The sequence below is a fragment of the Odontesthes bonariensis genome, chromosome 5 (genome assembly GCF_027942865.1).
Source record: "Odontesthes bonariensis isolate fOdoBon6 chromosome 5, fOdoBon6.hap1, whole genome shotgun sequence".
NCBI classification, from domain to species: Eukaryota; Metazoa; Chordata; class Actinopteri; order Atheriniformes; family Atherinopsidae; genus Odontesthes; species Odontesthes bonariensis.
Window position 1 is genome coordinate 25783251 of NC_134510.1, and position 14353 is coordinate 25797603.

General features: G+C 43.8%; 1 protein-coding gene across 4 annotated transcripts in view; it reads left to right on the top strand.

Moving 5' to 3' along the window:
* The window catches only part of grin2db (glutamate receptor, ionotropic, N-methyl D-aspartate 2D, b), a 59886-nt gene extending 45581 nt beyond the window's left edge, over positions 1-14305 (top strand). For 2 of the 4 annotated variants that reach the window (XM_075465696.1, XM_075465697.1), the window contains exons 15-16: positions 678-913; positions 1795-10693. In XM_075465696.1, coding sequence (XP_075321811.1) covers positions 678-913; positions 1795-4995 — 3437 coding nt within the window. In that variant the 3' untranslated portion in view covers positions 4996-10693. The other 2 variants (XR_012769816.1, XR_012769815.1) reach the window with 2 other exon arrangements.
* Positions 14306-14353: the final 48 nt, after the last annotated feature.

Genomic DNA, 14353 nt, shown 5'->3' on the forward strand with positions numbered 1-14353 from the left:
TCCATCTTCTTTCAGCACCCTCTAACGCTGTCTCATTTCCCCTGACACCTTCGTGGACAGAGAAAGAATACCGCTCCCTCTCGTTCTTTACAAGGCATTCTTCCCAACTCTCTCATTACCTCTAACCCTTCTGTCCATGCTTGTTCCACCTATCCAGCCATCTCACTGTGGCTCCTGGCCTCTCCTTCCCCTCCTTTGCTCATTTACTTTGGGTTGCAATGTTGAGATTAGGCTGTCGATGCCATTTTACTTCTTAGTGCTACTTAATTGTTTCAGACTCTATACCTCTCTGTCTTGCTCTTTTCTCTTTGTTACTACACAGTCTTTTATATTACTGACCTCTGACCCAGATAAGTCACATTGGATAGTAAGCAGACAACAAGCAAGACTGTATAGCTGCACTTCAGTGTTTTTATCAAAACAACCCTGAAATTAAATAACCTTAAAGCACTTTACTTTTACTCTCATCCCATCCACCATGACTCTATTTCTCCCATTATAACCCTTTTTATACCTTGTCTTTACTTGTAATACTTTACTTTCTTTGAATTGTATTATGTATCCCCCTTCTACTCCTGTATTCTTTCTTCTCCTTCGTCCTATCTATGCTTACTTCGTTCTCCTGCTCCCACTTATTTTCCCTAATCTCCACCTACTGTCATCCGCTTCCTCCCCAGATGAGATTGAGATGCTGGAGCGCCTATGGCTGTCCGGTATCTGCCATAATGACAAAATTGAGGTGATGAGCAGTAAATTGGACATAGACAACATGGCTGGGGTTTTCTACATGCTGCTGGTGGCTATGGGTCTCAGTCTGCTGGTGTTTGCCTGGGAACACTTAGTCTACTGGAAGCTGCGCCACTGCATGGCCACTAGTTCTGGCAAACTGGACTTTCTCCTTGCAATCAGCAGGGTAAGTGTTTTTGCCTGTGTGTAATGTTTTTTTTTTTGCACTTGCAATCTAAATTACTACTCTTTTAATGGCATTAAAAAGTGTTCCAGGACCACATATTTGATGCTAATGTTTTACCTTTTGCCATTTACACTACTTTTTCCCACGGAACATGAAACACTGCAATGTGATTATAAACAGATTGGTGTGCATGTCACCATATGGGTACACATGTGTGAGCAGTTGTTACCCTGCTTTTCTGGGCCCTTATTTGTTAATGAGTGTGAGTGTTGAAAAGTATGGGGTCTTGGGTCACTTCAGTTCCACTCGTTCGTGAGATTAATTGAAATTCAATTCTTCTCACATCATGGGTGTCGTGTTCCTTTGACAGTGACCTTGACAGAAACAAGCCGCACCATATGCATGGGATTATTCCAGCTAACGGATCTTTTGTCCTGTATCCACTGCTGTTGTTGTAATTCATGCATTTTTGTGTGCAGGGTTTTTAACCACACAATACACAACTGAACTATGAATAGCAATGAATGTTATCTGAAAACAGCAGTGTCACTTTTTTTTTTTAAAGGTGGAAGTTATTTGTATTTGCCGTTTTATTTGTATTTCTCTTTTTTACCCACCTTCACTTCACTGTTTCTTTAAGGTTGTACATACAGTACGATACAGAGTTTTTTCTACATGTGCACTAGTCCACTAGTTGCAGTTTATCTGTAAATGTATAAATCATCTGAATATATATTCTTTTTTATCTTTATATTAAAACTAAAATGATAATTGTCTTATCTTATAAGCTCCAATTAATTCTTTGTAATCCTCTGTTATTCTCTGAAGCATCTCTTCAGAAAAGTGACTCCTTCTTTTTTCGGTTTATCTCTTTGTCTCAGGGCATGTATAGCTGTTGCAGTTTTGAAGATGAAACGGCACCGGGTGGGGCTAAATCTATGCCTTCACACCATCACACTGCAATTATTACAGTCCCGACGCAGCCACATGTAGTCTCAACAGCTATGACCAACCCAGCCATTGCCATGGCGCAACAGCAGCAACAACCACAGCAGCAGCAACCACAGCCCGTCTACAAAACACCTCTACCAGGCTCCCCTCCCACCGTGGTGCATTCTGGGACAGCACTGGGTTCCTCCAACACCCCCATTTCTGGTGCGCCCCTCCCTTGTTCCACCTTCCTGCCCCGGCCAGACCGCAGACTGGCTGTGGTGGATCGCTGGAGGCTGCCCAAATCTGTCACAGCCACCAATCCCATGGCTGTAAGGGGGGGCATCACTGACATGGGACCCTTTGCTCAGAAAGTCCCACCAAACTGGGCTTCAACTGCTGGAGGAGGCGGGGGACTTGATGGCTATAAGAGATACTATGGTCCCATTGACCCTGAGGGACTGGGGCCCTGCGTGGAGCAGCAGGCAGGGTCCCAGACCCCCAAGACTATGCCCAGGGGCCACCCCCAGCCCCCTCCAGCAAGTGTGGCCTTCTACTCCGAGAAGGGCATGGACCATGGGGTGGGGAAGAGGGTGGTGGGAGGTGGCAGTGGAGGTCAGGGGAAGGGGGCTGTGAAAGCTCTGGGTACTCCCAGACTGCCTCCTAAGAGTCAGGCCCCTCTGCCTCCTACACCCCCACTGCCACACCCCTCTCCCCCTCTCCCCTCATCCTTCTGGAGAAAGCGGAGGCCCAAGAAGCCCAAAGAGTCTGGAGGGCCGCTTTATGAGAACATTCTGCCCCTGGGGCGGAGGGGAGGAACACGAGATCTTGTGAGGGAGGGAGTAGGGAGGAGGGCACGCCCCCTCTCTCCCCCGCTCTCACTACCTGTACCAGTACCCCTCAGCCCCTCCTATACCCCTCCTACCCCCTCTGCATCCTTGCTGTATACATCTTCGTCCTCTTCGTCGACCACCTCGTCCACATCCACGTCCTCATCTGCCTCATCTTCTCGCTCCACTTCTCCAACCTACTCTTACAGCTCCTCAAGGAGCACACGTGACAGGACTGGCGGAATAGATGGAGAGGATGACGACGATGATGAAGAGCTGACAGAAGAGTCAAGCCTTCTCCTTGGTAGGGGGAGAGATAGGGAACGCTCAATCATCAGGCCACGTTCCCTCAGCCACGGCCGCCTTCCACCACCCATACCCCCTAGGAAACCACGCACATCCTGGGGTGAAAGACAACGTGAGAGAGGTGGGAGCCAACTGTCTCAGCTCCAAGAGTGGTGGGCAAACTGGAGTGAAAGAGAGAGGAGTGGAACAGGTGGAGATGCTGACCGACAAAAGAGGGAAAAAAAGAGGAGGAAAGAAAAAGAAAAAGAAAAAGAGAAGAAGAAAAAGAAAAAGAACAAAAAGAGGAAAAAGAGAGAGGAAAGGGAAAGAGAACGAGAGAGAGAAAGGAAGCGCAGAAAGGTTAAAAAGAAGAAGAAGAAGGCACTGAAGACAAAGAAAAGGAAGAAATCAACTGGTGGAAAACGGTCTGAGCCTGAGGAGGGAGATATAGAACCAGAGAGGGAAGGAGAGGCAGAGGGGGACAGGGAAGGAGGAATTCAAGACTACTCTTCCTTTTCTGCGCAGTACAGGAGCCCTTTTGGAGACAAGGGGCGGGATTCATGGGAAGGAGAGAGGGAAAGAGGAAGGAGAGATGGAGGAGAGGAGGGGAATGACAGGGAGGAGGAGGACAGTGGAAGAAGCAGGGAGAGGCGTCCCAAATCTTCACACTCTCATTCTAGACATCGTACCCCAATTAAGCGTTACCCCAACTTGAATAAGCTTCCTGCATCAGTTAAATTTTGGGTCAATGGAAGAGGGGATGACTCCAGTGCTCCTCCGACATCCCTCCACCCACTCCTTCCATCGTCCAAGCGGCGAAGAAGTGGAGGGATAGATAGAGAAGATAGCGGTAGAGTTGGAGAGCGGCGCCCTCTGTTAATGCATTATGCAAAAGAGAAAGCACAGACAAGAGAAGGGTTGTCCTTCCATGAGTGGGACTCTGATGAAGATGATGATGACGATGATGATGAGGAAGAGGAGGAGAGGGATAGAGTGAGGGAGCGGATGGGAGAGAGGGGAAGGAGGGCAGGTAGGGGGGCAGTCTCTGAATCAGAGAGGGACAGGGCCAGGGTAGAGGACAGTTACTCAGATGAGGGCTCATCAGGGGAGTTTGGCCGTTTTGAAAGATACTGGGAGGAAGGTGCAGGGGGGAGTGGCACTGGAATTGGGGGTATAGGTGGAGGAGGCTGGTTCTTTGGTACTTACCCCTCCAGAGAGAAAGGGGGTAGTATAAACAGTCGAGATGATTCCTTGCTTGGAACCCGGGCAGAGGGCTGGATTGGTGCTGATTTCTGGGGATCAGGGCCAGGTGTTGGTTGGGGATCAGGGGGAGGGAGTGGCGGGTTGGGCTCGCAGTGGCCACCACCCCCAACAGCCTTTCCTCCACCAAGACGATACTGGTCTATGGACAAGATTCCCGTGAAGGGAGAGAAAAAGTGGAAGAGTGGAGGAGGGAAGAGCAAGGGGAGAAGTAGGGAAAGAGGGGAAGAATCAGGAAGGGCAACAATGTGTTCCTGTAGCCTTTACCCCCAACCGCATCCTTATCCACATCCCCACAACCGCTCACACACTTCCCACTCCAAGAGAAGATCTTCAGTGCTTTCCCATAGCCAAGAGGAACTTCTCCCCCACTGCCACAGCTTCAGCGGGGCCTCTCGTCCCAAGTCTCTGCCTCCTAAACCAGATTCCAGTCAGGTGAAATCAGGCAGCCAGTCTAACCTCAGCCTCAGCACACAGCCTACAGACCATCCACCACAGCCCTCACCGTCACCACCACAGCCGTCCATGTCTCCTACCTCCCTCCCAATGCCCATCCCACCTCCGCCCTCCTCATCCTCTGTCTCACCACCAGCAGGGGTAGGGATGGCAGGCCAAGCCCAGGCTCAGGCTTCAGCCAGTGCCAAACTCCAGTACCAGAGACTGCGCTCTGTGCCACAGCCACAGAGGTTCTACTCTCCCCACCTGCCACTCAAAGCCAAGAGCCTGTGCTCACGTCGAGGTTCGGCCCACTTCTCCAGCCTTGAGAGTGAGGTATGACAGGGGGAGAGGAGAGAGGGAGACGTGGGAGCGAGCACTACTGCTCTTGAAAACCATGGTGCCATGGCAGCTGGAGCCAGGGATAACACCAGAGATATGGCTGCCTTGGTGACCTTAGGTAATCAATTAGCAACCATCACTACGGGAACTAATACGGACAGTAGTTCCATTGCTAACACTACTCTCGGTGAGAGCACCACTACTGGCACCCGCTCCATTGTACGAGTTCTTGTGAGGGCGACTGTGAGACGCCACACCAGGGTGAGCTACATCCATTTGGATGGTTCCCACGACGACGAGCATGAAGGTGAGGCTGCTTCTCCGGAGACAGCACCTCCAGAACTCCTCCTCTGCTCTGAAATGAGCTTTGTGATGTCATCTTCGGTTCTCCTCCCCTCCCCGAGTCACAACTGTGGATAACAGTAGTCTCCAACTTGTGAGTAATGATGTCATGTTTGCACACACACATGCATGCACACACAAACACACACAGAATATGCTCAAAACGTCTCCCTCCCTCTGGCTTTGAGAACACACCTTGGTGGGATGAGGAGAGACCCACCTTCTCACAAAAGATGCCAGTGCTTGGTCAAAAGTCTGGCTCCCTGTCTTCATTGGCTGTTAGCTTTTAAACTGGAGTGGTGGACTGCTTCTTGCTGTCAGAGAGACTCCCTCTTCTTCCCTTTTTTAAATAAGTTGATATGAAAAGCAATGCAGACACCTCACTCGTGCACTCTGCCTGATCACCTTTCAATGAGGACAGTGCTACTTGTTTGCCCTTTGACCTCATGACATCATCAGACCCACCTAGCTCTACCCCAGGACCATCAATGTGATGTCACGTTTTACTACAAAACCTTTTAACCAATCAGACTGAACAGGAACCTTTTTTCCTCTACCACATTGGAGCTTGTCATGTCACCTCTGGTCCAACCATAAATTGAACCAAGTATCAAAGAATCTGAACAGCAAACAAAACATTAAAAGAGAAATGATAATAAGAACAAAAAAGACATGTAGCAGAATTTTGTTTTATGTCTGTCTTTTTTTTCTTTTCTTATTCAGACTTCTCTCCCCATCTCCTATTTTTATTATATCAATATATTTCTCTGACTGTGTTAGTGTTTTAATAAAGAGGAGGCTGGATGTGGCTAGTGTTGGAAGTGGGAATGATTCAATAGCGGTGCCAAAATTCAACTGAAGAGCTTTTAGGCTAAATTGGTTTCTTAGATAAAATCCCATCTTTTCTTTCCACACGACTAACACATAATTCATTGTCATGTAAATGGTTCAAGGGGATGATTGATGCAATATCTGTAATTGGCACTAGATGGCTGCATAATATTCAAATAAGCTTCTGAGACAGTCGTGCAAAAGTCTCGTGGTCAGTTTGATGATTGTAGTGACATGATACAGAGCAAGAGGTGAGCAGCTATGAACTTAATTACTTTTATGAAAGTGCTCAGTCAGGATTTATTCAGGGGAAGTAGGAGGAATTTAAACCAAGTGCAGCTCATTGTAAAAGCTCTCTGAGGATATGTTTCCACGTTGCCTCTAATATTGTGCCGTGGCGCGGTATGTGGATGATGGATTATGTGAAGCACAATTCATTGTATTTTTCAAACGTGTGTGTCACAGTTTTAAATGCACAATCTCAAGGTAACATATTTTGCTGATATGGCTATTTCACATGATGTTCACTAATTTTGCTGTCATGGGCCATAAATTTCACTGTAACCAATGGTCAAACGGTAATATACCAAGACACTTGCACAAGGAAGTTATTTGTTTCTTATTTTTTCCTTTGGCAAATAAGACTGAACGACATACTGTGAATGTTTTGAGGTGCACATACAGAGCTGGCACTTCATTGAATGCAGTCAGTGATAACTCCTGTTGTCAAGATTATCAGATGACTGTTTGACTTTGAGCAATATTTCCACCTTCAATGTGACAAGGACACAGTGGCACATCATTGTAGTTTCTTTTCCTATTTTAAAATTAGATCTAATGTTCTAATCAATCAATATTCTGCATCTTCGTTTGTGTATTCATTTATCTTATTTTGCTGGTAGGATTTATTTCAGCTAATTGGGTTGGATGTGATTGTAAGAAATCGATTAAATCTACAGCACCTGGCTTTAGGTTATAGATATAAATACAAAATGCTACATGTTCAAGACTAAGTTGTGATATGTAGCATGGTACCTTCTGTGAGCTACACCAAAAGCCATCTATTGTGCAAACGTGCCAGTTTTGCAGAGCATACACTCTATTTTCATACTGTTGGCGTATCCACCTCATCTCTCACACTAAGACCAGCCACAACCCAGCTCTTCTTCTATTGTAGTTGAATGTAGCGTTGACATGATGTAGCAAAAAAACACCTACTTATTTTGTAGATTTGGATGCTGTTGATAATGGCCAGAGGAAGGGGGGGAGGGGGTTGACCTGCTATGTGAGGGGCTGTGCGTTGTGTTTGTGCATGTCGTCACAGATCGAAGAGTTAGTTGACCTTCTCACTTCCCCCTTTTCACTGCTTTGCCCTTCTTGAGGCCGGCTGTACCTTTTGTCTGCACATGGATTGCTTTTTTCTAATTCTTGTTGGGGCAATCTTTAAAATAATCCGTTTTTAGGGAAATATCCCCCCCCCCTCCCATCTTTTGGAAAGTCCCACACTCATTGCATGTTTAGCTGAATGAAATCGCCAAGATTTGTGGTGGGGAGGGTTCTGTAGGTCAATTGTAGAATATGCCTGGGAACCGGGACAGGCGCCTTTCAGTGAGATAGAAAGCTCACTCTACTCTGAAGCCCAGTAGTGGAAACCACGGCAACAGTCCGACTGCTTCTTGTGTGCTAGAACACAGTTATTTTCAAACAATTAACAGGGCTTAAACCTGGTGTGTCATCGAGGATTAATGATTTCTATTGAGGCGCTAATACTTAAGTCTGTGACTGCATGAACAGAAGTGACTCTTAAAAACCCTTTGGCTTATTTTGTTTTATTTATTTAATTTTATGCTGAGAAAAAAAGAATATATTGAAATATACTATGTTTTTGAGAATGTACCATGTTATACTGTGATTTAACTGAGATATTTTATTGTATTCAATCATCATTTGAATTCTATCATTTATCTATAAAGAAATATATATGTACAAATAAATATATACATATATATACATACAGGTATATATATATATTAGTTAAGTTTGGTATATTTGGAGGAAGTGTTAGATGAAATAGTTTTAAATGTTTTAGCTTTGTAGCAATTCTAGACCTTGAAATCATTTTTGAATTTTGATTCCTCCTATATGACTGTGAAGACATTAGTGCCTGTGACAAAAAAGACAAGTAAAAGTCTAAACTTTCTATCCATCTGTATCTACTATAACTATCAGTCTGTCACTCCTCTTGTACTACCTAACATTGCGTTTTGACATTCGCTGCTTTTACATCTCAGTATGTTTCTCTCACACTCTCTTTTGCTTTCTGCTGCTCTCCTCTGTGGTTCTCCAACCTGGTTTTCATTAACATCTACAAACCATCTACAACTCTGCTCTTTTTAACTTCTGTCACATGGTCGTCACATCTCTTTTTTAATTAACCCATCCATTGACCTTTGCTTTTTTTTTTTAAACTTTGATCACTTTCTTTTTAAATCAGCTCATCCCTCTGTCTGTCTCTCACTTAGCAAAAAACAGAGACCAGTAGATACTGTGTTTTTGCTCCTTTTGACTGATTGTTGATGATGATGATGATGATGATGATGATGATCACTTAATTGATTGATGAAATAATTAATGAACAATGTTACTATTACTGATGTGACTGAAGTGTGTATCTGACGACCACACCACTGTAGCAAGTCTGGGCTGTACCACACCACCAGCGAGCAAGTGGGGCCACAGTTGCTATGGTGTTGCCATGGCATTTTAATGGCGTTGCCATGGTGTCCTCTGCACCGCCACCACCTGGTGCCTGCTGGGTAATATAGCATAATGTCCTTCACTTTCCCCAAAGAGCTGGTCAAATATCTGCTATCAGTCCTGACCTCCATGAATGGAAAGTGAAATATCCAAAAGGATCACTTTGGAAGAGTGTGAGGCAGCACATTTCTGCTGTCAGAGCTGATCTAGACTGGACTGGTTTGGCTTGAAATGGTTTAGAGTGTTGGTATTGTCTTGATTAATCTTTAAATCATCACTGTGTGCTGCCTTGCATGTTATCACCGTGGGCCTGAAATTTGTAGAGACAGATGTGCATTTACCTCCATATTTCTAATATTGAATATAAAATATGTTTCATGCTGAGACAGAACATGATTTATTGCATGAGCACAAATCAACAGCCCACTGCAGCATTAATCTGCAACGCTCTTCTTTGCTTATATATATTTTCTTTATCTCTTGCAATTTCTGAAAAATGCACACACGCACATTTTCTGTGCATACACATTTAGCAGACGATGCGCACATCGAGAAGGCATTGATCCTCATATTCCGTCAACCTTCACTGAGCTGCAATTCAAATGATTCTTTCAAGTTGTCTGATCATCTCATAGAAGTTTTTCAAACACTAGAAACGCATTCATGCAAAAGCTACTGTAATTTCTTGAAAATGTTTTTTGTGTTACATTTGGTCCACCTGAGGACTCAAAGTACATTCACAGTGACAGTTCTGCTTATTTTGAGCTGTGTGTCCCGTGAGTTGCTATGTACACCTTCGCTCTGCTGTGCACTGTCTTGCTGTTTCTCATACATCAACTCTTGTTTAGATTAGTCGAGTTCAGTTTGTTGTACTTTGCTGACTTGCTCTTTCTATGATTTACTTCCTTGTCGTACTCCGCTTTGATTTATCAGATTTTGTTTTTGGTCAAAAGGCATGTGTTTGATACTCCAGTCCAGTCTAGTACAGTGTGCTCCAGGCAAACATAGTGCCTGATTTTGTAAGTGATCTCGATGCAGCCTCAAGCTTATCCCCTCCCTCTAATGGCCCGTGACCTGGGAACCAATACGTGTGGTGCTCCAGAATTCAAACAGGGTCCTCATTGGCTGAATCGGCCATGAATTATATCATGGAAAAACAGGAGTGTCACACGTAGCACTCATCAGGTCTAGGGTCTGCATGTTGCACCATGAAAATCTTACCCCGCAGTAACAGAACACATATACCCACAGAAACCAGTGTGTGTATTCTCAGCATAGTACAAGGCCCAGTTCTGCTCTAGTAACCTTGCCAACACTACAGACCTACTTACGGGTTGCTAAGGCGGGTTGCTAGTAGGGTGATGTTGCTCCTAGCCCAGACTGGTCTGGTCTATGCCCTAATTTAAATTTGTTAGTTTATTTGACATTGTCTGTCTGGGGTGGGGCTGGAGGGTCAGTGCTGCACTTACTTCCTGAGAATTGCTTCATAAAATATGATTCTCTTTAATTAATGCCACTGGTGCTGTGTCTCCTTCCAATTCTTTTTCTTAGACATGCGATTATGAATAAGGGGTTTGTGGCTGTGCAGTGTCTGAGTATGTCTTTTAGCTTCTCCATAAAAGCTATAACTCAGTCAGAACTCTTTGAAAAATTTTAATGTACAGCTCTAAAAGAAGTTTCTTTGGTCTTCTCACAGTGTGTGTGTTCGTGCTTGCTAGCACATATTTGTCAGAGGTTTCTCAGTTCTTGTCAGACTTTTGCTTTTATCTACCCAGAGTGGACTGAGCATAATCCACTTCTTTCGCCCTCAAAGAGACCAACATACCTAATACACTGCCTCAGCTCTCAACCACTGCCAGAAGCAAACAAGTAAGAGCCACTTCAATAGCTCTATGTCTACAACAACACACAGATGTTTTGCTGACCAGAACAGAAATTTAACCAGATTATACCCCGATGCACTTTTCTTGGAGGTCATCCAGACACCTGTGTACTAATATCCCTATGCTTATCTGTCTTATTTTCTTAGACTTTATGGACAGATTTCTTTACATAAGAAAAGTAAATGAAACAAAATTTGAAATATTTTCAATCCTAATTATCTCTTATCTGGTTCCTAAACTTTAAAATTTCCCCACAAATACAGTTCAGTCAAGTATAAGAAGACATCTAATAAGTACCTGACACATGATACTCTGCAAGAGTGTTGAGGGGGTCTTAAATATGTTTTGTTCTGCTCCCTCTGCGCCTACGATCTGCTAATTAGCCATGCTTTGTCAGTGTGATGGGCTAATGGCTAATTGCATTGTGCGGCCTCTGTGTGTACATGCAGTAATGACTTAACGCTCTAATACGATTGAGTTACAGGCAGTTGGATCACTGTCTCCCTAAACACTGATCTGAGGTCAGTGTTATGCTTCTCTCTCTCTCTTATGACTATGATGGGACAGTGGAGCAGATAAACTGATAGGTCCCCTATGTGGGCTTTCTATCTTTTACATTCTCCCATCATCTGTCTTAGAGCTGCAGTAAGATGCCAACAGTGATGCAGTTTTCCTTTTCAATATACTGGGTCATTCTTTTTATGCATTTTTTGGTCAAATATGTTGGAATCTTGCACTTGTAGAAAAAAATCTATGTTTTGAATTGGTCGGTTGATGAAAGTCTTCGCCCAATGCAGCAATCTCCTCTTTCCTTCTTACTTTTTTCTTCTCCACCTCCCCCCCTCCACGCTACAGCACCTCCAGTCACTTCAGCTTCAACTCCATGGTCACACACATCCACGGGCGTTAACGCACATACAGTATGGTGACACGCACTCACGAACGGTGTGTGGGAATGGAAGCATTGTGCTGCGTCCCTGCTGAGGTGCGGCAGATTGATCCTGTACTGATCTGCCACCAGCTCCCTGGGGATTTGTAACGCATGTCTGCGGCGCAGGGCTTAACACACTCTCACTCCCTTTCTGTCTTTGTCTCTCTCATTCTGTCTTGATGTGTTGACTCTTGCTATGCAGTGCGGTGGCCTCACGCTCCTGCACCCCTTTACCCCCCATCTTTCTCAGTAATCTGCCAATAAGAGCTTTAATTTTTCTGTTTTGATTTTCTTTCAATATTTATTCCTCAGATTGGCTGTCATTTCATTGTTTTACTCTGCCCTTTTCTAACACCTTTTTCCTTCTTTACAACCTATCCTCACAGAGAGTTTTTCTTTTTACAGCATTTTGTTGATACATTGTCTTTGGAATCTTCCACAATTTTTTGTTGAAACTGCAATGTTTTGCACATGAAACATGTATGTTGTAGCAGAAATAGTTGAACTACGAGACTGCACTGAAATACTGAATATTTAATCCTTTTCATATCATATTTTTCTGATTGAAATCCATATCTGCCTATATCGACACACAGTTTACTCTCACAAATGCAAAAACATGCGGAAAGGGTGTTGTGTTTCTCTTTTATCATGTGTGCAGAGCCCCAGGCTTCTACAACCCATCAGCTTGATCTCTGGAGTTGAAAAAACATCCAAGCATCCTTTCATCTCATTCTTTTTCCCCGGTTACTCCACCAATCTCTTCCTTCCTCCATTTTCTCATGAGCCACACTGGGTCTCAACCAGGAACAAATGAGCTAACTGACCCACAGCTGATACCACAGCATTTGTTTGTGTGAGAGAGTCAGAAGCAATTTGTGTACCAATAACTTGTCTGTCATTTCTGTTTCATGTGTGTTTGTAAAGTAGTATGCTTGCTTACTTGTCACGATCCAAAACAATTTATGTTGCATTTTGTGGCTATTTGATTAGCTGTGATAGTAATGAGTGTGTTTACACAATAATGCAAATACTATTTTTATAGCAAATTTGGCTCACTTTAATTCTATTTATCACACTTGAGACATTGAACTGTACACACATCATATAAAGTACCCAGTAAACATGCAATTTAAGGCTGCTGATATTTTCTCTGCTCTCTATTTACTACTTATTCTAAAAGTAGAGAAAAAATGGCCATTACAGATTCCCAGTGCCTAAAGTGATGTCTTAAATGTGACATTGTCAGTTTGAGATGTTCCATTTACATCACGGTGAAAAAGGGAAAGACGGAATATACATTTTAATAGGTAGAACGAGACAATATTTAGCATATTTTGTGAATGAGGAATTCATGAAATAGTCATTTTACTGAGTTTATTTGTTTATTTTATTTTGGTATTTTCATGCTTAGGGGTTTGTTTGTTTCTTCAGCCCGACTGCGAGAATTTAAAGTGGAGAGAATGAATAGCTTTGTATGTTAACAGTTCTTCAGATAGAGCCGTAACATCAACAGAAATTTTAAGTTTGCTCCAATGTGTGACCAATATGTTTGAAGCAACCATACCACCACATCTAGGGCACAGTAATTATTCCAACCAGATTCTTGTTTGTCTCTTTGTGAGTGTCTCTGTGTGTCTAATGCCACCTGCCTAAAGGGAATTCATCCTAGAAAACTGGGATGAAGATTAAGATATCCTCAGACTTTACCAGGTTCTCCATTCGCCTCATTATCCAATCGCTCCTGTTATCCTGAATCCCCTGTCCTCCTACTTCAGTCCTTCCCCTCGAGCACATTTTGTTCACAACCTTTTCTTCCTCCGTGTAGCAGTAAGAAAGCCTTGGCAGCCCACCACTGAGGCTTGGAGTTCTTGTTAGTATTTTGCACATACAGTGAATAGTAATATGTTTCAGCTCACATGTCTATTTGACTCATGTTAGCTAAGAGAACCCTCTGACTTGGCTACGGTACTAAACTCGATATGTTCAAGGCCTCAAATTCAGTATTTCCTCAGTGGAGACAGGAGCTGACAAACATCAATGTTTTATCTATAAACTGCTAAAAAAAATCAGTGAAAGCATGTTTGAAGTTGCTAGAATCAGTATCTTATCTTAATATTAGTTCTCACAATTCTCTGTGGTGTCGCAGTGATGCCTACAAAGCTGCTTTCACCCCTCCTTTCAGCACCGAACAGCTGGCAGTGGGCAACAGTCTCATGAACATAGTATAACAGCTTAAGTTTGTTCGGACTTAATGTTGGACTTTAAACCGTCAAGTGACAGGCTACAGATCAAACGCTTTTGTTGCACCATTACTAGCATTGGCAACTATTTCTCAGAGACAGTTACACAATTTTTTTCTCAGCCCTAAGGACTAAGCACTAAGGAGACCTATAGTCTTAACCAGGGACGTCCAAAGTTGGTCCTTGAGGGCCGCTGTCCTGCAGGTTTTAGATGTTTCCCTGCTTCAACACAACTGATTCAGATCAATGCATCATTAGCAGGCTTGCGCAGAACTTGACAATCTTTTGAAGAGATCCATTTCATCTGATTTAGGTGTGTTGAAGCAGGGAAACAACTAAAAACTGCAGGACAGCAGCCCTCGAGGACCGAC